At 52.9% G+C, this 23,142-nt stretch overlaps 1 protein-coding gene across 1 annotated transcript in view; it reads right to left on the bottom strand.

Moving 5' to 3' along the window:
- The window catches only part of LOC149435921 (progestin and adipoQ receptor family member 4-like), a 48,680-nt gene that overhangs the window by 4,540 nt on the left and 20,998 nt on the right, over positions 1 to 23,142 (bottom strand). The window contains exon 2 of the mRNA XM_089662260.1: positions 350 to 568. Coding sequence (XP_089518386.1) covers positions 350 to 568 — 219 coding nt within the window. The remainder of the gene's footprint in view (positions 1 to 349; positions 569 to 23,142) is intronic.

Genomic DNA, 23,142 nt, shown 5'->3' with positions numbered 1-23,142 from the left:
GCCCACACTTAGACCTTTAAGCTGAATCTTGCCTGTACAAAGACCTTTGTGTCGAGCCTGGGGCTTACGATTGGACCTTTGTGTCGAGCCTGGGGCCTACGCGTGGCTCTCTCAGGTAAGTCATCTATGCCATGGTTCTATGAGGCGGTGGGGGAGGAGTTCACCCATACGTATGCTGCCATGAAGTTGTTGAGGATCTTCTCTGGCTTATTAACTATTCTGCACACCTTTCATTTCATTGGCTTCCACGCTCTGTGGTTGGGTGTACACTACGGAAAGACTACCTACGAGACACGCTGCGATGAGAGCCGCTGTCTCCCAAACCGAAGTAAAAGTCATTAGAACTCACCTAATGTATTAACGAGGCAGATCCCGCACATGTCCAGGGTGAGCAGCTTGTGATAGATGGGCGCCCCACCATGGTGGTTCATGAAGAGGTGGTACACGACGCTGCCCAACTGTGGGCTGACACAGGCCAGATAGTGGACCAGTCCAAGCCACGGTACAGCCAGCTGTCGCCAGGGAATCTGAAGAGGGAGGAGGAAGAAGAAACCAAGAAGAGGGATACCTGAAAGAGACAAGATTAGTGTGATTAGTGTCCGAGACTCCGACCGACTTTCCCGGCCACAGCAGACAACACACACCTCTCCATACACGTGCAGTAACTGGCACTGTGCACAGGAGAGCAGACAACGCACGCCTCTCCACATACACGTGCAGTAACTGGCACTGCGCACAGGAGAGCAGACAACGCACGCCTCTCCACATACACGTGCAGTAACTGGCACTGCGCACAGGAGAGCAGACAACGCACACCTCTTCCATACATGTGCAGTAACTGGCACTGCGCACAGGAGAGCAGACAACGCACACCTCTTCCATACACGTGCAGTAACTGGCAGTGCGCACAGGAGAGCAGACAACGCACACCTCTTCCATACACGTGCAGTAACTGGCACTGCGCACAGGAGAGCAGACAACGCACACCTCTTCCATACACGTGCAGTAACTGGCACTGCGCACAGGAGAGCAGACAACGCACACCTCTTCCATACACGTGCAGTAACTGGCACTGCGCACAGGAGAGCAGACAACGCACACCTCTTCCATACACGTGCAGTAACTGGCACTGCGCACAGGACAGCAGACAACGCACACCTCTTCCATACACGTGCAGTAACTGGCACTGCGCACAGGAGAGCAGACAACGCACACCTCTTCCTCACACGTGCAGTAACTGGCACTGCGCACAGGAGAGCAGACAACGCACACCTCTTCCATACACGTGCAGTAACTGGCACTGCGCACAGGAGAGCAGACAATGCACACTTCTATAGTAAGAGAGCAGATTGCTGGCGGCTGAAGGATCTATGGCAGAGACAGCCATGTTGGCTGAACACGATACATGTAAGTGAAGTACTTGTATCACCTCTGTAATCTCATCCACATCTTATTTACTCTCCTGAGGGATCACAATACACCGGCAGGGAGTCCCAAGCTCCATAATCTTCAGTCACTTCCATGAAAATTTAATTGCAGGTTCTCGGCTGTACTTGCGTGAGGGAGGATTACATTCACAGAAGTAGGAACATAAAAATGCATCTGGGGTATCACCAGGACTGGGGCACCGAAATGGAAATTCTGGTGCCGAACCCGAAAATTCAAAATGCACTTGGCTGAAAACCGAAACCGAAAATCGCAGTTTTTAAAAATGAACATAGATTTTTTAGAAACAAATATACTTTGATTAAAAAATACAATATATACCCCAATTGCTTGGTAAAATATGTAAGAGGATGTTACGGCGAGTAAATAGATACCCAACGTGTCACGCTTTAAAATTGCGCACGCTCGTGGAATGGCGTGAAACTACAGTACTTAAAAATCTCCATGAGTGATGCTTAAAAAATGTCTCCAGGTTAGCAGTGTGACATCACAGAGGAGGTCTAGTGCGAGAATTATTGCTCTCGCTCCGACGTTTGTGGCGATACCACACGTGTGTGGTTTGAACACCATTTACATATGTGGGCGTGGCCTACGTATGCGATCACCACTATGTGTGAGCACGGGGCGACGGAGGCCCTTTAAACTTTTTAAAAAAAATGTATTTAATTTTTTTTTTTTTTCTGCACTGTTCCTTTTAAAAAAATTGTAATCACTTTTATTCTTATCACAAGAAATGCTGCATCCCTGTGATAGAAATAATTAGTGACAGGTCCTCTTTATGGAGAGATATGGGGGGGGGGACAATGAGACATAATTAGTGACGGGTCCTCTTTATGGAGAGATATGGGGGGGGGGGACAATGAGACATAATTAGTGACAGGTCCTCTTTATGGAGAGATATGGGGGGGGGACAATGAGACATAATTAGTGACGGGTCCTCTTTATGGAGAGATATGGGGGGGGGGACGACAATGAGACATAATTAGTGACAGGTCCTCTTTATGGAGAGATATGGGGGGGGGACAATGAGACATAATTAGTGACGGGTCCTCTTTATGGAGAGATATGGGGGGGGGGGACAATGAGACATAATTAGTGACGGGTCCTCTTTATGGAGAGATATGGGGGGGGGGGACAATGAGACCTAATTAGTGACGGGTCCTCTTTATGGAGAGATATGGGGGGGGGGACAATGAGACATAATTAGTGACAGGTCCTCTTTATGGAGAGATATGGGGGGGGACGACGACAATGAGACATAATTAGTGACAGGTCCTCTTTATGGAGAGATATGGGGGGGGGGGGGGGACAATGAGACATAATTAGTGACAGGTCCTCTTTATGGAGAGATATGGGGGGGGGGGACGACAATGAGACATAATTAGTGACAGGTCCTCTTATGGAAAGATATGGGGGGGGGACAATGAGACATAATTAGTGACAGGTCCTCTTTATGGAGAGATATGGGGGGGGGGGGGACAATGAGACATAGTGACGGGTCCTCTTTATGGGGAGATATGGGGGGGGACAATGAGACATAATTAGTGACGGGTCCTCTTTATGGAGAGATATGGGGGGGGGGGGGGACAATGAGACATAATTAGTGACAGGTCCTCTTATGGAAAGATATGGGGGGGGACAATGAGACATAATTAGTGACGGGTCCTCTTTATGGAGAGATATGGGGGGGGGGGACAATGAGACATAATTAGTGACGGGTCCTCTTTATGGGGAGATATGGGGGGGGACAATGAGACATAATTAGTGACGGGTCCTCTTTATGGAGAGATATGGGGGGGGGGGGGCAATGAGACATAATTAGTGACAGGTCCTCTTTATGGAGAGATATGGGGGGGGACAATGAGACATAATTAGTGACAGGTCCTCTTTATGGAGAGATATGGGGGGGGGGGGGCAATGAGACATAATTAGTGACAGGTCCTCTTTATGGAGAGATGTGGGGGGGGGGGGCAATGAGACATAATTAGTGACAGGTCCTCTTTATGGAGAGAGATATGGGGGGGGGGGACAATGAGACATAATTAGTGACAGGTCCTCTTTATGGAGAGAGATATGGGGGGGGGGGGGGGACAATGAGACATAATTAGTGACAGGTCCTCTTTATGGAGAGATATGGGGGGGGGGCAATGAGACATAATTAGTGACGGGTCCTCTTTATGGAGAGATGTGGGGGGGGCACAATGAGACATAATTAGTGACAGGTCCTCTTTATGGAGAGATATGGGGGGGGGGGACAATGAGACACAATTAGTGACAGGTCCTCTTTATGGAGAGATATGGGGGGGGGGGGGGACAATGAGACATAATTAGTGACAGGTCCTCTTTATGGAGAGATATGGGGGGGGGGACAATGAGACATAATTAGCGACAGGTCCTCTTTATGGAGAGATATGGGGGGGGGACAATGAGACATAATTAGTGACAGGTCCTCTTTATGGAGAGATATGGGGGGGGGGGGCAATGAGACATAATTAGTGACGGGTCCTCTTTATGGAGAGATGTGGGGGGGGGCACAATGAGACATAATTAGTGACAGGTCCTCTTTATGGAGAGATATGGGGGGGGGACAATGAGACATAATTAGTGACAGGTCCTCTTTATGGAGAGATATGGGGGGGGGGGCAATGAGACATAATTAGTGACGGGTCCTCTTTATGGAGAGATATGGGGGGGGGGGGCAATGAGACATAATTAGTGACAGGTCCTCTTTATGGAGAGATATGGGGGGGGGGGGCAATGAGACATAATTAGTGACAGGTCCTCTTTATGGAGAGATATGGGGGGGGGGCAATGAGACATAATTAGTGACAGGTCCTCTTTATGGAGAGATATGGGGGGGGGGGGCAATGAGACATAGTGGCAGGTCCATCCCTAATTACCAGCTTCATCATCGTACTTCAGAAGAGGCAAAACAACTCCCCCCACCTGGGGCAACTCTGCAGGATGAGAGGAGGAGGGGGAATCCTTCCTGACCCCATCAGTTCCCATATCATCCACCATTAGAAGACCTTTTTATACCAATAAAAGTATTAGTAGAGGTAAGTGACCATCCAACATCATGGAGTGTGAAGTGTAACTCCGACACGAGGAAAGAAATATGAATGGAGGGGGTGGAGGTGAGGAGGGGTGGGGGTGAGGGGGCAGGAGGTGAGGGGGTATCTCCCCAACAATCTGGAACCTCCTCCATCCAGAACAAACACAGGAACATCCTGGGTTCCATCATTATTTCAGAGCCCTTCACCATGGATGATGGGCTGTAGGTAGGTCTCCATTCCCCTAAAGATACCCTGGATGATGGGCTGTAGGTAGGTCTCCATTCCCCTAAACATACCCTGGATGATGGGCTGTAGGTAGGTCTCCATTCCCCTAAACATACCCTGGATGATGGGCTGTAGGTAGGTCTCCATTCCCCTAAACATACCCTGGATCATGGGCTGTAGGTAGGTCTCCATTCCCCTAAACATACCCTGGATGATGGGCTGTAGGTAGGTCTCCATTCCCCTAAAGATACCCTGGATGATGGGCTGTAGGTAGGTCTCCATTCCCCTAAAGATACCCTGGATGATGGGCTGTAGGTAGGTCTCCATTCCCCTAAACATACCCTGGATGATGGGCTGTAGGTAGGTCTCCATTCCCCTAAACATACCCTGGATGATGGGCTGTAGGTAGGTCTCCATTCCCCTAAAGATACCATGGATGATGGGCTGTAGGTAGGTCTCCATTCCCCTAAACATACCCTGGATGATGGGCTGTAGGTAGGTCTCCATTCCCCTAAAGATACCCTGGATGATGGGCTGTAGGTAGGTCTCCATTCCCCTAAAGATACCCTGGATGATGGGCTGTAGGTAGGTCTCCATTCCCCTAACCATACCCTGGATGATGGGCTGTAGGTAGGTCTCCATTCCCCTAAAGATACCCTGGATGATGGGCTGTAGGTAGGTCTCCATTCCCCTAAAGATACCCTGGATGATGGGCTGTAGGTAGGTCTCCATTCCCCTAACCATACCCTGGATGATGGGCTGTAGGTAGGTCTCCATTCCCCTAAACATACCCTGGATGATGGGCTGTAGGTAGGTCTCCATTCCCCTAAAGATACCCTGGATGATGGGCTGTAGGTAGGTCTCCATTCCCCTAAACATACCATGGATGATGGGCTGTAGGTAGGTCTCCATTCCCCTAAACATACCCTGGATGATGGGCTGTAGGTAGGTCTCCATTCCCCTAAAGATACCCTGGATGATGGGCTGTAGGTAGGTCTCCATTCCCCTAAACATACCCTGGATGATGGGCTGTAGGTAGGTCTCCATTCCCCTAAAGATACCCTGGATGATGGGCTGTAGGTAGGTCTCCATTCCCCTAAACATACCCTGGATGATGGGCTGTAGGTAGGTCTCCATTCCCCTAAACATACCCTGGATGATGGGCTGTAGGTAGGTCTCCATTCCCCTAAACATACCCTGGATGATGGGCTGTAGGTAGGTCTCCATTCCCCTAAACATACCCTGGATGATGGGCTGTAGGTAGGTCTCCATTCCCCTAAAGATACCCTGGATGATGGGCTGTAGGTAGGTCTCCATTCCCCTAATCATACTTTGGATGATGGGCTGTAGGTAGGTCTCCATTCCCCTAAACATACCATGGATGATGGGCTGTAGGTAGGTCTCCATTCCCCTAAACATACCCTGGATGATGGGCTGTAGGTAGGTCTCCATTCCCCTAAACATACCCTGGATGATGGGCTGTAGGTAGGTCTCCATTCCCCTAAACATACCCTGGATGATGGGCTGTAGGTAGGTCTCCATTCCCCTAAACATACCCTGGATGATGGGCTGTAGGTAGGTCTCCATTCCCCTAAACATACCCTGGATGATGGGCTGTAGGTAGGTCTCCATTCCCCTAAAGATACCCTGGATGATGGGCTGTAGGTAGGTCTCCATTCCCCTAATCATACTTTGGATGATGGGCTGTAGGTAGGTCTCCATTCCCCTAAACATACCATGGATGATGGGCTGTAGGTAGGTCTCCATTCCCCTAAACATACCCTGGATGATGGGCTGTAGGTAGGTCTCCATTCCCCTAAACATACCCTGGATGATGGGCTGTAGGTAGGTCTCCATTCCCCTAAACATACCCTGGATGATGGGCTGTAGGTAGGTCTCCATTCCCCTAAACATACCCTGGATGATGGGCTGTAGGTAGGTCTCCATTCCCCTAAACATACCCTGGATGATGGGCTGTAGGTAGGTCTCCATTCCCCTAAACATACCCTGGATGATGGGCTGTAGGTAGGTCTCCATTCCCCTAAAGATACCCTGGATGATGGGCTGTAGGTAGGTCTCCATTCCCCTAAACATACCCTGGATGATGGGCTGTAGGTAGGTCTCCATTCCCCTAAACATACCATGGATGATGGGCTGTAGGTAGGTCTCCATTCCCCTAAACATACCCTGGATGATGGGCTGTAGGTAGGTCTCCATTCCCCTAAACATACCCTGGATGATGGGCTGTAGGTAGGTCTCCATTCCCCTAAACATACCCTGGATGATGGGCTGTAGGTAGGTCTCCATTCCCCTAAACATACCCTGGATGATGGGCTGTAGGTAGGTCTCCATTCCCCTAACCATACCCTGGATGATGGGCTGTAGGTAGGTCTCCATTCCCCTAAAGATACCCTGGATGATGGGCTGTAGGTAGGTCTCCATTCCCCTAAAGATACCCTGGATGATGGGCTGTAGGTAGGTCTCCATTCCCCTAAACATACCCTGGATGATGGGCTGTAGGTAGGTCTCCATTCCCCTAAACATACCCTGGATGATGGGCTGTAGGTAGGTCTCCATTCCCCTAAACATACCCTGGATGATGGGCTGTAGGTAGGTCTCCATTCCCCTAAACATACCCGTGGAGGGAAGCTTTGCTTGATGTTGACCAGCTAGAGCAGGGACGGGGAACCTAAGGCACATGTGCCAATGGGGTTACTCAATGTCATTTCTGGTGGCCCCTGAAGATGGTCACATGGCACAGGCTCAGTGTGGCCCTTTGGAGGCCTGGAGAATCCCTCGGTGAACTCTGCTCTCTACAAATAACAGGAGGTCCCGGGTTACGAATGTGAGACGCTCTGTAGGTTTGTTCTTAGAGTGGAGTTCCACCCAAAAGTGGAAACTCCACTTATCTGCCTCCTCCCCCACACCGCTGCCACATTTGGCACCTATTGGGGGGGGGGGGCAGATACCTGGTTTTGACAGGTTCCCACTTCCGGCTCAGTTTGCCAGGACTGAGCAGAAAGTTCGCTCCTCCCCCACCCCCCCGGGACATTTCACAGAGGGCTGCAGCCCGTTCACAAAGCACATGTGCAGTAGGAAACAAGGCCTCACTGCTGGTTTCCCTCAGTCAAGATGGTGGCGCCAGCACTCTATAGCTGACTGAAGAACCGGCTCAGGGTGAGGACACTGCTGGATCCCCAGACAGGTAAGTGCCTTGATACTAGAAGTCCACAGCCACAGTATTTGTAGCCGCTGACTTTTAATTGGGGGGCGTCCGGAAGTCCACTTTAAGTTGAATCTGTATGTAAGTTGGAACTGGTAGTGTAAATCCAGCCAAAACAATAAAGATTTGTAAGTTTTGGATCGCACAGGGAGGGTTACCACCCCTGTAATGTCTGCAGCGCTGTTGTCACCTTACTTTCTGAACCCGTGACAATCGGAGTTTGAAAATGTGGGGTTGTCATGGAAACAAGGATTGGTGATAACGCTTCGCTGTGGACCCCTTTTTCCCCCATGATAATAGAAGTGCATTTCCTTTCCTAGGGGTAGATTTCCTGTCACTTCCTGTTGTCTCAGGCAGGAAGTGAGATGAAATCTTTCTGAGGATGTAGACAGCAGTAAAAACCTCACAGTGGCTCTCACCCCACACACAGAGTATTGGCCTCAGGCAGTGTCCGCAGTCCATGCTGTGGCAGGAGTGACTTTTGGGGGTGGGGGGACCCCTGTCTCAGCTCCCCATGTTCCCATTATTTGTAGGTCACCCTGTGCCTGTTAGGGGTACAGGGTGGAATGTTCTAATATTGGTGTGGCGGGTTGTTCATTGTTCTCTGCCATGGGGCTGCATCCCATTGTTCTGTGTCTTGGTTTGGTGGGGGGTGTTTCCAGCAGCCCTTCCCCCTGATGGGACGGCCTGCTGACGTGTTTCCTGTTCCTGGTTGTATTGCCCCGCCCCCCTGTGTATATATCTTGTGTTTGTGTTAAAATAAAGCAGTTGACTTCCTGTCTTAAGAAGCCTGGTCCTGTCTATTTCCTGTATGGTCAGCGGTGGGGTCCAGGGAACTGTGTGACAGGGAAGCGGGAGTCTAACGGAAATACCCGAGTGCAGTCGGGGTCCGGGGATCTGTGTTCGGACAGGGAAGCGGGAGTCTAACGGAAATACCCGAGTGCAGTCGGGTTCCGGGGATCTGTGTTCGGACAGGGAAGTGGGAGTCTAACGGAAATACCCGAGTGCGGTCGGGGTCCGGGGATCTGTGTGACAGGGAAGCGGGAGTCTAACGGAAATACCCGAGTGCAGTCGGGGCCCGGGGATCTGTGTGACAGGGAAGCGGGAGTATAACGGAAATACCCGAGTGCAGTCGGGGTCCGGGGATCTGTGTTGGGACAGGGAAGCGGGAGTCTAACGGAAATACCCGAGTGCAGTCGGGGTCCGGGGATCTGTGTTGGGACAGGGAAGCGGGAGTCTAACGGAAATACCTGAGTGCGGTCGGGGTCCGGGGATCTGTGTGACAGGGAAGCGGGAGTCTAACGGAAATACCCGAGTGCGGTCGGGGTCCGGGGATCTGTGTGACAGGGAAGCGGGAGTCTAACGGAAATACCCGAGTGCAGTCTGGGTCCGGGGATCTGTGTTGGGACAGGGAAGCGGGAGTCTAACGGAAATACCCGAGTGCAGTCGGGGTCCGGGGATCTGTGTTGGGACAGGGAAGCGGGAGTCTAACGGAAATACCCGAGTGCAGTCGGGGTCCGGGGATCTGTGTTGGGACAGGGAAGCGGGAGTCTAACGGAAATACCTGAGTGCGGTCGGGGTCCGGGGATCTGTGTGACAGGGAAGCGGGAGTCTAACGGAAATACCCGAGTGCGGTCGGGGTCCGGGGATCTGTGTGACAGGGAAGCGGGAGTCTAACGGAAATACCCGAGTGCAGTCGGGGTCCGGGGATCTGTGTGACAGGGAAGCGGGAGTCTAACGGAAATACCCGAGTGCAGTCGGGGTCCATTCCAGCCCCAGGAGACAACAGACATGGCCAGGATTATTATAATAAACTGTTCCACAAGTTCAGACCGCTGCTGGCCATGCAGTGAGGTGGGATTGCTGACAGGTCCACCGGACAGTAGGTGGCAGCATGTGGTAAACAGCAAGATGGCCGCCCAGCAGTTTCCGGGACTAGCATGGAGCACAAGTGCCTGGAAGTGACGTCACGCTGCCCCTATTGGTAAGTACGAGTCGTACATAGGTCACATGTTTGTACTCGGGACTGCTTGTGCAGCACTACTGTCATTGGCTATAACTGACAACTCACTAGACTGCCAATTACAAAGGCTGGACTCCCCTCTGCGCCTACAGACCCGGTGTGAAGGTGCAGGAACTGAGGTGTGAAGGCGCAGGAACTGGAGTGATCTGAGGGGTGAAGGTGCAGGAACTGAGGTGTGAAGGTGCAGGAACTGGAGTGAACTGAGGTGTGAAGGTGCAGGAACTGAGGTGTGAAGGCGCAGGAACTGAGGTGTGAAGGCGCAGGAACTGGAGTGATCTGAGGGGTGAAGGTGCAGGAACTGAGGTGTGAAGGCGCAGGAACTGGAGTGATCTGAGGGGTGAAGGTGCAGGAACTGAGGGGTGAAGGTGCAGGAACTGAGGTGTGAAGGTGCAGGAACTGAGGTGTGAAGGCGCAGGAACTGAGGTGTGAAGGTGCAGAAACTGGAGTGATCTGAGGGGTGAAGGCGCAGGAACTGAGGTGTGAAGGCGCAGGAACTGGAGTGATCTGAGGGGTGAAGGTGCAGGAACTGGAGTGATCTGGGGTGTGAAGGCGCAGGAACTGGAGCGATCTGAGGGGTGAAGGCGCAGGAACTGGGGGGATCTGAGGGGTGAAGGCGCAGGAACTGAGGGGATCTGAGGTGTGAAGGAGCAGGAACTGGGGGATCTGAGGGGTGAAGGTGCAGGAACTGGAGGGATCTGAGGGGTGAAGGCGCAGGAACTGGGGGATCTGAGGGGTGAAGGTGCAGGAACTGGAGGGATCTGAGAGGTGAAGGTGCAGGAACTGAGGGGATCTGAGGAGTGAAGGTACAGGAACTGGAGGGATGTGGGGTGTGAAGGTGCAGGAACTGGAGGGATCTGAGGGGTGAAGGTGCAGGAACTGGAGGGATCTGAGGGGTGAAGGTGCAGGAACTGGAGGGATCTGAGATCTGATGGCTGTGAACCTTCTCTGTTCAGGTTAGTACTCACACTATACGGATTGGGGTCATTCTGTATGAATGTCTGTCTGGTGGACCTCTGGAAGTCCCTGTGCTCCCGGTCCTCCCTGAACTGTCACCACCTAGAGGGGAATGACAGACTCTTCTCTCCATCTTCACGTTGGTTCTGTATAATTACGATGATTGCCCAATCAGACGATAGGACCGGGTGACTCCCGATCAGAGTAAGAAGAAAGCAACCCCAACGTGTAACAGGAAGTGACATCACTCCTGGACACATGGCTGCCTCCATCGATGCATTCTTTTTGAAGATTTAGGGAGGACTCTGGTGGCCCCTTGTTCTGTCCTAGTGGAGGGGTGACACTAACCTGGTGTCCTGGTTTTTGTAAACCAACCAAACTGAAGATTTAGAGGGACTCTGGTGGCCCCTGATGTTGCACTGGTGGAGGATACTCACATGGTGGCTTTGGTGGCCCCTGCATTCTGTCCTGAGGGTGGGGTGACTCATATGGTGTCCTGGTTTGATACAATCGTACTGAAGATTTAGGGAAGACGCTTAGTGGTCCTGGTGGTGGGGTGACTCTCACATGGTGGTCCTGTGTTCTGTCCTGGTGGTGGGGTGACTCACGTGGTGGTCCTGTGTTCTGTCCTGGTGGTGGGGTGACTCACGTGGTGGTCCTGTGTTCTGTCTTGGTGGTGGGGTAACTCAGATGGGTGGCCCGTTGTTCTGTCCTGGTGGTGGGGTGACTCACGTGGTGGCCCCGTGTTCTGTCCTGGTGGTGGGGTGACTCACGTGGTGGCCCCGTGTTCTGTCTGTGTGATGCTCTGCTCATGAATGTAGATGGGAATTCCTGCATGCTGGAGATACCTACACAGACCACACCCAGGAATTCCACGTGTGACTCCACACTGCACACGTCTAAACATTCCAGCCGGCTATACATCACATTACTGTACACGTGTAATATCTACCATGTGACATCCAGAACCACTCACTGCAGAACATCCGGCACCGCTCACTACAGAACATTCACTGCGCTCACTGCAGAACATTCACTGCGCTCACTGCAGAACATCCGGCACCGCTCACTACAGAACATTCGGCACCGATCACTACAGAACATTCACTGCGCTCACTGCAGAACATTCACTGTGCTCACTGCAGAACATTCACTGTGCTCACTGCAGAACATTCACTGTGCTCACTGCAGAACATTCACTGTGCTCACTGCAGAACATCCGGCACCGCTCACTACAGAACATTCACTGCGCTCACTACAGAACATCCGGCACCGCTCACTGCAGAACATCCGGCACCGCTCACTACAGAACATTCACTGCGCTCACTGCTGAACATCCGGCACCGATCACTACAGAACATTCACTGCGCTCACTACAGAACATCCGGCACCGCTCACTGCAGAACATTGCAGCTGCCATTACACAGCTAAAACCGGCAAAGACATTTTGAAATGTTTCTGGAGGGCGAATGGAGCTCAGGATGGTAACAACATAGAACAGAAGTCAGATATTTCAGTTGTAGATGGAGTGTTGAAGGCGGTGCAGAGACCTCTCCCCTATCACTCCTGTCATTAGCACTCTCATCATCTTCTCCAGGGAAGTCTGCAGAGAACCCCTGGAGATGGAGGAAGACCTCACTCCTGTCATTAGCACTCTCATCATCTTCTCCAGGGAAGTCTGCAGAGAACCCCTGGAGATGGAGGAAGACCTCACTCCTGTCATTAGCACTCTCATCATCTTCTCCAGGGAAGTCTGCAGAGAACCCCTGTAGATGGAGGAAGACCTCACTCCTGTCATTAGCACTCTCATCATCTTCTCCAGGGAAGTCTGCAGAGAACCCCTGGAGATGGAGGAAGACCTCACTCCCGTCATTAGCACTCTCATCATCTTCTCCAGGGAAGTCTGCAGAGAACCCCTGGAGATGGAGGAAGACCTCACTCCCGTCATTAGCACTCTCATCATCTTCTCCAGGGAAGTCTGCAGAGAACCCCTGGAGATGGAAGAAGACCTCACTCTTCTCTGTCAATTGCTGAAATAGTTCTGGGTGGAGCAATACATTTACTGATATAATCACAGGAAACTAAACAAACTCAGGCTAAGCTCCAAATGTGGCCCTGGCAGGTTGTCACACTCCTGTCGCTGCACAAACACCGCAGAGGACTCGCCATTGACACGCAATATTTACATGTAGCCACACACAATGGTAGGTTGGACTGGCTGGGAGCGGACTATTGACACAAGGTGTGCATGTCAGGGAGCTACTCATGTCTGGCTGTGAAGGTGAGGGCACCAGACGCTGGATGTACTGTGCCAAGCCACCCCTCCCCCCCAACACACACACAAGGTTGTCTGCAGGAGGAACAATCGCAGCCTCTCCACCGACGCTGCCATGTTCCTCCACCTCCCAGTTCTTGAGCAAATGGTCAGCTGAACAAGCCACAATCGTAGTCTGTCCACCACACACTCTGGCCTGTCAGCTGAAGCTGCCATGTTCCTCCACAATCCATTCATGAGTAAACAGTCGGCTGACTGAGCTACAATCATGACTTGTCCACTGTAACTCAAGGCTGAAGCTGCCATGTTCCTCCACCTGCCAGTTCTTGAGTAAACAGCCAACCGACCGAGCTCCAATCACAGCCTGTCCACTGAAAACTGCGGCCAAAGCTGCTATGTTCCTCCAGCTCCCAGTTCTTGAGTCGAGCAGTCAACTCAAATTATTGAGTAAAATATTGGGTGCCCGAGCTACAATCACAGCCTGTACACCATACACCATGGCCAAAGCTGCCATGTTCCTCCATCCAGTTCTTGAGTAAATGGTCAGTGGATTGAGCTACAGTCACATCCTGTACAACATATACCTCAGCCATGGCTGCCATGTTCCTCCACTGTCCAGTTCTCGAGTAAATGGTTAGCGGACCGAGCTACAATCACAGCCTGTACACCACAAACCGTGGCCAAAACTGCTACGTTCCTTCACCTTTCAGTTCATGGTTGGCTGAGTGAGCTACAGTCACAGGATGGCCGAGACACACCACTGCCGAAGCTGCCATGTTCCTCCACCGCCTAGTTTACGCATAAAAGATCAGATGACAGCTACAGTTGCTGCCTGCCCACCATACACCAAGGTGGAAGCTGCCATGGTTCTCCACATCCCAGTTCTTGAGTAAATGGTCAACTGATTGAGCCACAACTGCAACCTGTCTACCGCACACCATGACCGAAGCTGCCATGTTCCTCCACCTCCCATTTCATGTGTAAAAGGTCAGATGACTGAGCTACAATCACTGTCTGTCCACCATACACCACAACCAATGCTGCCATGTTCCTCATGCCTCTACAAGTCATAGCTGTAACTGTCAATGTTGCAATGCCTTATGGGAAATGTAGTTCCACAACAGCTAGAGAGCCGCAGGTTGCCTACCCCTGTCCTAGCTCATGCATAAAGGGTCAGATGACCAAGCTGCAGTCCTTGTCTGTCCACCATGCACCAAGGCTGATGCTTCCATGTCCCCCCACCTCCTAGTTCATGTGTAAAGGGTCAGATGACCAAGCTGCTGTCGCTGTTTGTCCACCACACATGAAGGTGGAAGCTGCCATGTTCCTCTACCTCCTAGTTCATATGTAAAGGGTCAGATGACCAAGCTGCTGTCGCTGTTTGTCCACCACACATAAAGGTGGAAGCTGCCATGTTCCTCCACCTCCTAGTTCATGTGTAAAGGGTCAGATGACCAAGCTGCAGTCATTGTCTGTCCACCACACATGAAGGTGGAAGCTGCCATGTTCCTCCACCTCCTAGTTCATGTGTAAAGGGTCAGATGACCAAGCTACTGTCGCTGTTTGTCCACCACACATGAAGGTGGAAGCTGCCATGTTCCTCTACCTCCTAGTTCATGTGTAAAGGGTCAGATGACCAAGCTGCTGTCGCTGTTTGTCCACCACACATGAAGGTGGAAGCTGCCATGTTCCTCTACCTCCTAGTTCATGTGTAAAGGGTCAGATGACCAAGCTGCTGTCGCTGTTTGTCCACCACACATGAAGGTGGAAGCTGCCATGTTCCTCCATCCTCCTAGTTCATGTGTAAAGGGTCAGATGACTGGACTATGATCCCTGCCTTGCCTGCCCACCACAGCCAAGTTCCCCCACATTCCCTTCTTGTGTGTCAGCAGGATTTGGGCTACAAGAAGCTGACTAAGCAATGTCCTCCAACTTCCGGCCTAAATCTGGCAAGCAGCCTGATGGTGTTCGGGGGGGGGGGGGGGGGGGGTTGCTGACGTACATCAGGAAGGTTATCTGTGTAAGCACATAATAAGATTGGAGTTAAGGAGCCGGTACCTGGGACTGAGAGAGCGGCCATGACCTCTAAGCTGCCCACCGAGCCTGACAAAAGGGTTCACACTCCGGGACCTCCTGGGCAGCACATAGTCCTCACACACCTTCTACCCTGATCTTCCTCAACACTTCCAGCCCGGCTTCCCGTTCTCTGATTATTTCAGAAAATAAACTGGTGGCCAACCCCACCCTCATCAACCTGCAAGCCTGCCCACCCCTCCAGGGTATCCTGCTAATATCGGCAAGGTGGCCACCCCCACCCTCATCAACCTGCAAGCTTGCCCACTCCACCAGGGTGCCTAACCCCCATTCCCTCCTGATTCCTACCACCACACCTGTGTTAAACCCTTCATTCCGTCTGCATACCCCCCCCCTTCCTTCCGGCACCATGCCATCTGAAGCATATATGCTCTTTACACTCACCACAGCACTTGTGCAAGCCACCTCCCCACCCTCACCTTTACGTCTGAGCTCCCCATGTTCCCTCACCACCTCCCCACCCTCACCTTTACGTCTGAGCTCCCCATGTTCCCTCACCACCTCCCCACCCTCACCTTTACGTCTGAGCTCCCCATGTTCCCTCACCACCTCCTCACCCTCACCTTTGTGTCTGAGCTCCCCATGTTTCCTCACCACCTCCTCACCCTCACCTTTGTGTCTGAGCTCCCCATGTTTCCTCACCACCTCCTCACCCTCACCTTTGTGTCTGAGCTCCCCATGTTCCCTCACCACCTCCTCACCCTCACCTTTACATCTGAGCTCCCCATGTTCCCTCACCACCTCCCAACCCTCACCTTTACGTCTGAGCTCCCCATGTTCCCTCACCACCTCCTCACCCTCACCTTTGTGTCTGAGCTCCCCATGTTCCCTCACCACCTCCTCACCCTCACCTTTGTGTCTGAGCTCCCCATGTTCCCTCACCACCTCCTCACCTTTGTGTCTGAGCTCCCCATGTTCCCTCACCACCTCCTCACCTTTGTGTCTGAGCTCCCCATGTTCCCTCACCACCTCCTCACCTTTGTGTCTGAGCTCCCCATGTTCCCTCACCACCTCCCCACCCTCACCTTTACGTCTGAGCTCCCCATGTTCCCTCACCACCTCCCCACCCTCACCTTTACGTCTGAGCTCCCCATGTTCCCTCACCACCTCCTCACCCTCACCTTTGTGTCTGAGCTCCCCATGTTCCCTCACCACCTCCTCACCCTCACCTTTGTGTCTGAGCTCCCCATGTTCCCTCACCACCTCCTCACCTTTGTGTCTGAGCTCCCCATGTTCCCTCACCACCTCCTCACCTTTGTGTCTGAGCTCCCCATGTTCCCTCACCACCTCCCCACCCTCACCTTTACGTCTGAGCTCCCCTTGTTCCCTCACCACCTCCTCACCCTCACCTTTGTGTCTGAGCTCCCCATGTTCCCTCACCACCTCCTAACCTTTGTGTCTGAGCTCCCCATGTTCCCTCACCACCTCCTCACCTTTGTGTCTGAGCTCCCCATGTTCCCTCACCACCTCCCCACCCTCACCTTTACGTCTGAGCTCCCCATGTTCCCTCACCACCTCCCCACCCTCACCTTTACGTCTGAGCTCCCCATGTTCCCTCACCACCTCCCCACCCTCACCTTTACGTCTGAGCTCCCCATGTTCCCTCACCACCTCCCCACCCTCACCTTTACGTCTGAGCTCCCCATGTTCCCTCACCACCTCCCCACCCTCACCTTTACGTCTGAGCTCCCCATGTTCCCTCACCACCTCCTCACCCTCACCTTTGTGTCTGAGCTCCCCATGTTCCCTCACCACCTCCTCACCCTCACCTTTGTGTCTGAGCTCCCCATGTTCCCTCACCACCTCCTCACCTTTGTGTCTGAGCTCCCCATGTTCCCTCACCACCTCCTCACCTTTGTGTCTGAGCTCCCCATGTACCCTCACCACCTCCCCACCCTCACCTTTACGTCTGAGCTCCCCTTGTTCCCTCACCACCTCCTCACCCTCACCTTTGTGTCTGAGCTCCCCATGTTCCCTCACCACCTCCTAACCTTTGTGTCTGAGCTCCCCATGTTCCCTCACCACCTCCCCACCCTCACCTTTGTGTCTGAGCTCCCCATGTTCCCTCACCACCTCCTCACCCTCACCTTTGTGTCTGAGCTCCCCATGTTCCCTCACCACCTCCCCACCCTCACCTTTGTGTCTGAGCTCCCCATGTTCCCTCACCACCTCCCCACCCTCACCTTGTACATGTACGTGGTGGGGTGCAGCAGGCGTGCACCCCCTTCCTGGATTACGTACGTGGTGGGGTGCAGCAGGCGTGCACCCCCTTCCTGGATTACGTACATGTACGTGGTGGGGTGCAGCAGGCGCGCACCCCCTTCCTGGATTACGTACATGTACGTGATGGGGTGCAGCAGGCGCGCACCCCCTTCCTGGATTACGTACATGTACGTGGGGGTGCAGCGGGTGCGTACCCCCTTCCTGGATTACGTACATGTACGTGGTGGAGTGCAGCGGGCGCACACCTCCTTCCTGGATTACGTACACGTACGTGGTGGGGTGCAGCAGGCACGCACCCCCTTCCTGGATTACGTACATGTACGTGGGGGTGCAGCGGGTGCGCACCCCCTTCCTGGATTACGTACATGATGGGGTGCAGCAGGCGCGCATCACCTTCCTTGATTACGTACATGATGGGGTGCAGCAGGTGCGCACCCCCTTCCTGGATTACGTACATGTACGTGGGGGTGCAGCAGGCGCGCACCCCCTTCCTGAATTACATACATGTATCTGATGGGGTGCAGTGGGCGCGCACCCCCTGCCTTGATTATGTACATGATGGGGTGCAGCGGAAGCACACCCCCTTCCTGGAATACGTCCATGTACGTGATGGGGTGCAGCGGAAGCGCGCCCCCTTCCTGGGATACGTCCATGTACGTGATGGGGTGCAGAGGGAGCGCGGCCCCTTCCTGGAATATGTCCATGTACGTGATGGGGTGCAGCGGAAGCGTGCCCCCTTCCTGGAATACGTCCATGTACGTGATGGGGTGCAGAGGGAGCGCGGCCCCTTCCTGGAATACATCCATGTACGTGATGGGGTGCAGTGGAAGTGCGCCCCCTTCCTGGAATACGTCCATGTATGTGATGGGGTGCAGCAGAAGCACTCCCCTTTTCCTGGGATACGTCCATGTACGTGATGGGGTGCAGAGGGAGCGCGCCCTCTTCCTCTAATTTGTCTATGTATGTGATGGGGTGCAGCGGAAGTGCGCCCCTTTTCCCGGAATACGTCTATGTATGTGATGGGGTGCAGTGGAAGCGCGCCCCTTTTCCTGGAATACGTCTATATATGTGATGGGGTGCAGCGGAAGCGCGCCCCTTTCCTGGGATACGTCCATGTACATGATGGGGTGCAGAGGGAGTGCGTCCCCTTCCTGGAATATGTCCATGTACATGATGGGGTGCAGCGGAAGCGCGACCTTTTTCCTGGGATACGTCCATGTACATGATGGGGTGCAGCGGAAGCGCGCCCTTTTTCCTGGGATACGTCCATGTACGTGATGGGGTGCAGCAGAAGCGCGTCCCCTTCCTGGAATACGTCCATGGACGTGATGGGGTGCAGCAGAAGCGCGCCCCTTTTCCTGGGATACGTCCATGTACGTGATGGGGTGCAGCGGAAGCGCGCCCCTTTCCTGGGATACGTCCATGTACATGATGGGGTGCAGCGGAAGCGCGCCCTTTTTCCTGGGATACGTCCATGTACCTGATGGGGTGCAGCAGAAGCGCGTCCCCTTCCTGGAATACGTCCATGGACGTGATGGGGTGCAGCAGAAGCGCGCCCCTTTTCCTGGGATACATCCATGTACGTGATGGGGTGCAGCAGAAGCGCGCCCCTTTTCCTGGGATACGTCCATGTACGTGATGGGGTGCAGAGGGAGCGCGTCCCCTTCCTGGGATATGTCCATGGATGTGATGGGGTGCAGCGGAAGCGCGCCCCTTTCCTGGGATACGTCCATGTACGTGATGGGGTGCAGAGGGAGCACGTCCCCTTCCTGGAATACGTCCATGTACGTGATGGGGTGCAGAGGGAGCACGTCCCCTTCCTGGAATACGTCCATGTACATGATGGGGTGCGGCAGAAGCGCGCCCCTTTTCCTGGGATATGTCCATGTACGTGATGGGGTGCAGAGGGAGCGCGCCCCTCTTCCTGGGATACGTCCATGTACATGATGGGGTGCAGCAGAAGCGCGCCCCTTTTCCTGGGATACGTCCATGTACGTGATGGGGTGCAGCGGAAGCGCGCCCCTTTTCCTGGGCTACGTCCATGGACGTGATGGGGTGCAGAGGGAGCGCGCCCCTCTTCCTGGGATACGTCCATGTACATGATGGGGTGCAGCGGAAGCGCGCCCCTTTTCCTGGGATACGTCCATGTACATGATGGGGTGCAGAGGGAGCGCCCTGCTGCTGTAGATCTGTGGTAGGTGGTCCCTAACTGGTTAAGGTACCAAAGATGGAAGATTTCGGGGTGACTCGGCTCCCGTCTTCTGTACATTTCCTGTAGGAATCCTGCAGTAGGGATCGGAGATTTCGCAGAGCTTGCCTCTGACCCGCCTGACATTTCACACATGGTGGGATCCCATTGTCTCCCGTTTCTATGGATGATTTTCGGGTGGGTTCCCGGGAAAGGTGGCCCACCGTGTGGAAGGTCAAGGTAAGCGCCCAGTAGCCGGGACTGTAGCCGTATCTGTAGTGCGGGTGCTGAGTAAGCAGCCTCCCCCCCCCCATCTCTGCAGCTAACTGGAGGCTCCGTCCAATGACAGAGGACCAGGCTCAGCTTTCAGGAATCTGTCACGCTGCAAGCAGAATGTGAGGAGAGGGCCCGAGGGCCCGGCTGTAATGTTTACCCTTCACAATGGTGGAGCCCAGTATGGGACATGGAGACCCCCTCCCTCACACCATTCCATTGTCCTGGGACACCCTAGAGCCGTGCCGTCATGGCGGGCTCTTGGTATTCAGGTCACTACTAAAGAGATTACCATCCCGAGCTCCTTACAGGCCCAGGTCTCTGAGTCCTCAAAGCTTCTAAGGACTTTAAACTCCCACATTAACCCCTTCCTGACACGGCCAATACGGGACGGGCAAGACCTGGTGATGTCCTCAGTCTCATCGCACACGTTCCTGGCTCAGGCTCAGAAGTAGCGGCGGCTGCAGCAACAACCAGCTGGAGACATCACAGGTCTATGATTGGAGGCCCACCACAGGTCTATGATTGGAGGCCCACCACAGGTCTATGATTGGAGGCCCACCACAGGTCTATGATTGGAGGCCCACCACAGGTCTATGATTGGAGGCCCACCACAGGTCTATGATTGGAGGCCCACCACAGGTCTATGATTGGAGGCCCACCACAGACGAACAAGTACCGTCCGAACGTTTTCCTCACAATGGACAAGGTGCAACGTTCCGGAGCCGCACAGGACTCCGTCATCAGGCGAGTGATCACAAGAGGTCCTGCACGGCTCCATTGTGAGGTGATTGTTCTACAGGAGAACATTCGGACGGTACTTGTGGATCGGTGGGGTGCCGGAAAGACGTGCTGTACATAGACATGAAGTGGGTGTAACCCTCAGGCATGAAATATGAACAAAGCATATCCCTCTATAGAGTGTACTTGTCTCAGTCCAGAGCACCAGGGGGGACTGGAGCACTCAGAATCCAGAGCAGCTCTGCATGGCGGCCAATCAGCTTCTAACCTCAGCTTGGACAATACAACCTGGAAGTCGATTGGTTTCTATGCAGAGCTGCACCAGATTTTCCACTCTCCAGTTTTAGTAACTGACCCCCAGTGTGTCATTTCTGTCTGCTGCCTCCTTCCTCTGCTATCAGCATGAATCATTTCTGGTTCTCCTGCCACCAAGAGATGGTGACAGGGGAGAGAGCTCCAGCACACAACTTGTGATTGAAAGCCTCAGCTCTGTTCCAGTGTGCTGTGTGGAAGGGGGGGGGGGGGTCACTTCCCTCCAACCAGCTCTCAGAGCTGTCCTCCCTGAGCTCTGCAGTGTGTCATTTCAGCTCTCCACCCCCTTTATTCTGACATCTCAGACAAGCTTTATAAATGTATCACAGATGTGGAGAGGAAAAGGCTGAAGATAAACAGGTACAACTTATGTAGGAGGATTTGTTTCATCTCTGAGGCCGGTCAGTTCATTGGGGATATGGAACGGTTTACTACCACAATGTCACAAATATGCTCCTGAGACCATGACAAGGAGGTCCAAGAAGGTGTCTGAGGAGGTCCCCGGTCACCCAATAGTGACCTTCACCTGGACTCTGAAGACGACTCCAAGCTTCTCCAAGACACTTCATTACAGAACAAGTCCAGATGAATGTGACCGACTACGGCCAGCAGTCCCAGGAATTGAGGAGGTCCTACTATCCAGCCCTGCAATGTATATATCTCTGTACATTGACTATGATGGAAATGGAGAACAAAGACTACCACAGCCAAGAACAGGGACCACCAAACGAATCCATCCTCACAATCGGCAGTCCAAATAGACACTTCATTTACCAAAGATCACGAAGATGAAGAACAAAGATGGAAGGTCAGTGGAGGAAGGAAGCATGCCCTATGAGAACCTACGTAGAGGAATATTACCCCGAGGAGGACTCAGGGACAGTGCCAGGGTTCAGGAAAATGAGATGAGGCTGAAGATGTACGACAGAGAAGAGTGTGAGGTCTACAAAGTACCATTTACTGATCTATGACCACCCGCCTAATATTGAGTAGGTCCCCACTTTTGCCACCAAAACTACCCTGACCCATCCAGGCATGGACTCCACTAGACCTGTGAAGGTACGCTGTGGTATCTGGCACCAAGCCATCGGTAACAGATCCTTTAAGTTCTGTAAGTTGGGGCCTTCATGGATCAGACTTGTTTTTCCAGCACATCCCACAGATGCTCAATTGGATTGAGATCTGGAGAATTTGGAGGCCAAGTCAACACCTCAAACTCAGTGATGTGTTCCTCAAACCATTCTTGAACCATTTTTGCAGTGTAGCAGGGCACAGTATCTGATAGAAAATTTGGGTTCTCTGGATCCTCATAGTATATCCTTCATGCAACCAAACTCCTCCATAGAGCAGAGACCTCCCGTCCAACCAAAGGGGGAACGAACCATCTCAGCATGAAGAAATCCAAGAAATCAATGGGACTGTCCTCACCTGGTGAGGTGACTTGTGAGCAAAACAGCTAATAGCATGGAGCGCCCCCCCCCCCCTTCCTTAACCATTTTTAAAAAATTCTTCACACATGGACCTTTTGCTAGAAAATGACTTCGAACCTCCAGAGGACCCTGAGAATAAAATGGTGGCTGTTGCAATTTTTTATGTCACATTATATTTGCGCAGTCATTTATGGAAACCACATTTTCAATTTTCAGAAGAAAAAATACATCAAAATAAATTTTAAGAAAAAACTCAAAATAATACACAATTGATGGGTAAAATATAAAAGTTACATCGAGTAAACGGATCCCAAACATGTCAAGACTTAACATGGGCGTGTACCTGAGAGATGGTGACAAACTGCAATACCCAACACTGCCACAGCGCCAGGGGGCACAATCGGGCCCATGCTTCAGCGGGGGAGGGGGGGGGGGGGTGGACAGAAGGGGGTGCTTGGTGCAGCAGGGGGGAAATAACAAAAACCAATGGGGGGGGGGGGGATAGCAGACAGAAGGGGGTGATCAATGCAGTGGGGGGGGGGCAGTTACAAGAACTGATGGGGGTGGGGGATAGCAGACAAGGGGGTGCTCAGTGCGGTGGGGGAGCAGTTACAAGAATCAATAGGGGTGGGGGGGATAGCAAACAGAAGGGGGTGCTTGGTGCGGTGGGGGTAGCAGA

Source organism: Staurois parvus, unplaced genomic scaffold, assembly GCF_062004578.1.
Source record: "Staurois parvus isolate SC_StPar_1 unplaced genomic scaffold, SC_StPar_1.0 ptg001450l, whole genome shotgun sequence".
Lineage (NCBI taxonomy): Eukaryota > Metazoa > Chordata > Amphibia > Anura > Ranidae > Staurois > Staurois parvus.
The sequence above is the reverse complement of the archived record's forward strand: the minus strand, read 5'-3'. Positions and strand labels throughout refer to the sequence as shown.